Below are 3716 nucleotides of genomic sequence, written 5' to 3' on the forward strand. Positions count from 1 at the left end.
GATGTGTATACTGGACTTTCTGATGTGTATACTGGACTATCTGATGTGTATTCTGGACTATCTGATGTGTATACTGGACTATCTGATGTGTATACTGGACTTTCTGATGTGTATACTGGACTATCTGATGTGTATTCTGGACTATCTGATGTGTATACTGGACTATCTGATGTGTATATTGGATTATCTGATGTGTATACTGGACTATCTGATGTGTATACTGGACTATCTGATGTGTATACCGGACTATCTGATGTGTATATAGGGCTATCTGATGTGTATACTGGACTATCTGATGTGTGTACTGGACTATCTGATGTGTATACTGGACTATCTGATGTATATACTGGACTATCTGATGTGTGTACTGGACTATTTGATGTGTGTACTGGACTATCTGATGTGTATACTGGACTATCTGATGTGTATTCTGGACTATCTGATGTGTATACTGGACTATCTGATGTGTATATTGGACTATCTGATGTGTATACTGGACTATCTGATGTGTATACTGGACTATCTGATGTGTATACCGGACTATCTGATGTGTATATAGGGCTATCTGATGTGTATACTGGACTATCTGATGTGTGTACTGGACTATCTGATGTGTATACTGGACTATCTGATGTATATACTGGACTATCTGATGTGTGTACTGGACTATTTGATGTGTGTACTGGACTATCTGATGTGTGTACTGGACTATCTGATGTGTATATTGGACTATCTGATGTGTATACTGGACTATCTGATGTGTATACCGGACTATCTGATGTGTATACTGAACTATCTGATGTGTATACTGGACTATCTGATGTATATACTGGACTATCTGATGTGTATACTGGACTATCTGATGTGTATACTGGACTATCTGATGTGTATACTGGACTATCTGATGTGTGTACTGGACTATCTGATGTGTATACTGGACTATCTGATGTGTATACTGGACTATCTGATGTGTATACTGGACTATCTGATGTGTGTATTGGATTATCTGATGTGTATATTGGACTATCTGATGTGTATACTGGACTATCTGATGTGTATACTGGACTATCTGATGTGTATACTGGACTATCTGATGTGCATATTGGACTATCTGATGTGTATACTGGACTATCAGATGTGTATACTGAACTATCTGATGTGTATACTGGACTATCTGATGTGTATACTGGACTATCTGATGTGTATACTGGACTATCTGATGTGTATACTGGACTATCTGATGTGTGTACTGGACTATCTGATGTGTATACTGGACTATCTGATGTGTATACTGGACTATCTGATGTGTATACTGGACTATCTGATGTGTGTACTGGACTATCTGATGTGTATACTGGACTATCTGATGTGTATACTGGACTATCTGATGTGTATACTGGACTATCTGATGTGTATACTGGACTATCTGATGTGTATACTGGACTATCTGATGTGTATACTGGACTATCTGATGTGTATACTGGACTATCTGATGTGTATACTGGGCTATCTGATGTGTATACTGGACTATCTGATGTGTATACTGGACTATCTGATGTGTATACTGGACTATCTGATGTGTATACTGGACTATCTGATGTGTATACTGGACTATCTGATGTGTATACTGGCTTTCTGACTCTGTCCCAATGGCAGGTGTTAAGAGAAGGATGAGACATGTTTTTTTATTTATATATTTATTAAGAATAATACACAGGATAAATGTCCGTCCTCGGCTCCCGGCTGTAGTCATAGGCCTCAGTCTTCACTGTTCTACAGGATGGTTCTGTTCCGGGTCCGGTATCTTGGTCCTCAGACTGACGTTAATGTCATTTCTGGAAATCTTTACTGACAAATGCTGTAAATCTGTATAGTGGGTCACATGGTATAAGGTGACGCCGCAGAATCCCAGGTATTCAGCCACCATGACGGGGACATACATAATCTCCTCGCAGTGTCCGGTGCACAGATCCGTATAGAAGGAGACCTGACCGACACTGAAGAGCAGCAGCACCACAGAAGTCACTAAGGTGGAGGCCAGCCTTATATGGCAAACAATCCGGCTGCTGTATGACCTTTTGTATAGGAATCCAGCTTGGCACACATTATATATGGCTCCACAAATAAATGCCATACCTGAGCTGATCCTGTGTATTGTAGGATTGTTCCCCATAGTAAATACGGCATTCAGGGCTGTTCCTATGCACATGATGCATCCTAAGGTAAACAAGATCTTCTGGTAAATCCTAAAATGCTTCGCAGATGGTTCAGAGCGCAGGAACATAAATCGGTGCTGCAGGTAGGTGACGGCAACTCCTATGATGGGTGCACCAAAGAACACAACCTTATATATTATCCACTCAGGATATCCTACAGCCGTGTCACTGATAAACGGCTGTCTGCTATGTCCTAGGGCGATGGTCAAGGTGACAAGAGTGCTGAGGCCCAAAAGGTTCCATGTGACCCAAAGGATAGGCAAGAACCCTAATCCCTGGATCTCCATGGCACAAAGAAACAACACAAATCGCTGAGATAAAGGAAAGATTCGCTAAGCAAAAGCCGCTGTCTCTGTCCAACTCTCTCTGTGTAATCAGATTGTCAGGCGGGGTTTTCTATAGGCTCGGAACTCGATGATGTCACATCTGTGATGTCATTCTTTGGTTCATCTCGGTAACACCATCATGCTGCATACTGATTGGTCCTCAGTGTTGTAGATCTTTATGCAGACAATCCTGGCATCACATTTGCTTATATTTAGTGTTTCCACAGTCAAATAAAACTAGTAATGGCTGAATCCACATTTCAACAGGGTTTTCCAAAATCTCTTCCAACATGAATTCATCTGAATATAACCTTATGTGTCTGTAATTCTGCCAATTCTCTTCTTTTACTACAAAGGTTAATGTTTTGTCAGATGTACAACATATAAAAAGGTTTTTAACATTTCTGTGACTGCTCAGTGGTTAAAAAACAAACACAAAACCATTGCAGATGGGGTTGTACTTGGATATATTTGTACATTTGTAGATGTCCATATTATATTTTATTGTTTTCTGTGTAAAGTCCAATACAAAGAAAATATGTAGAAAAAATTCTGCACTTTTCTTTCTTTCTTTTTTTTTTTTTTAAAGCTCTTTTGTTCGACGCCGCGCCGTTTAGGAGGCGGCGTCTCAGACTGGCAAAGAGGGGGTTAAATAAAGTTAGAAGAAAAAATAAAATGAGGAGCTGGAGAAATAGGGGGGAGGCGGAACCTAGAAGGGTAGGAGGACAGGGATAGGCTAGGTTAACAGGAAGGGGAGGAGGAGTAATAGGGGATAAAATGTGTTGCTGAGGCTTGCGGCTTCCTCTTTGTGGAGTCCCCGGCAAGTGTGAAGATTCCCGCCCACCCACCCCTTTTACGTTCTATTTTGGTATTAAAAAAAAAAAAAAAAATTTGGAATAGTTGGTATAAAAAAAAAAATTATGTTAATTTGTGTCGGTGTTTTATCCCTTGGTTATAGGTGGGTCCCGTGGGACTTTTAGGGCTGTTCGGCTAAATGTGATGTGGAGCGAGTTGTGGTTTGGTTCCCGTTTTAATGTTGTTCTCTTTTAGGCTAAGTCACAGCGTGGCGGAGGAGAAATTTGGAGGAGATTTTCCTGGAGAGTAGAGTGTGATGCCCGTCGAAGAGGGCGGCCGGCTGACCGCTTATCTCTGAGAGTGTTCAATCAGAAGTTCG

The 3716-nt window shown here is 40.9% G+C and overlaps 1 protein-coding gene across 1 annotated transcript; it reads right to left on the reverse strand.

Annotated features, from left to right (window-relative positions):
* Positions 1–1765: 1765 nt before the first annotated feature.
* Positions 1766–2612, reverse strand: LOC130343850 (DNA damage-regulated autophagy modulator protein 1-like). Its single transcript, XM_056554391.1, has one exon. The coding sequence runs from the start codon at positions 2501–2503 to the stop codon at positions 1766–1768; it is 738 nt and encodes a 245-aa protein (XP_056410366.1). The 5' UTR covers positions 2504–2612.
* Between the last annotated feature and the right edge of the window lie 1104 nt (positions 2613–3716).

Source organism: Hyla sarda, unplaced genomic scaffold, assembly GCF_029499605.1.
Source record: "Hyla sarda isolate aHylSar1 unplaced genomic scaffold, aHylSar1.hap1 scaffold_695, whole genome shotgun sequence".
NCBI lineage: Eukaryota > Metazoa > Chordata > Amphibia > Anura > Hylidae > Hyla > Hyla sarda.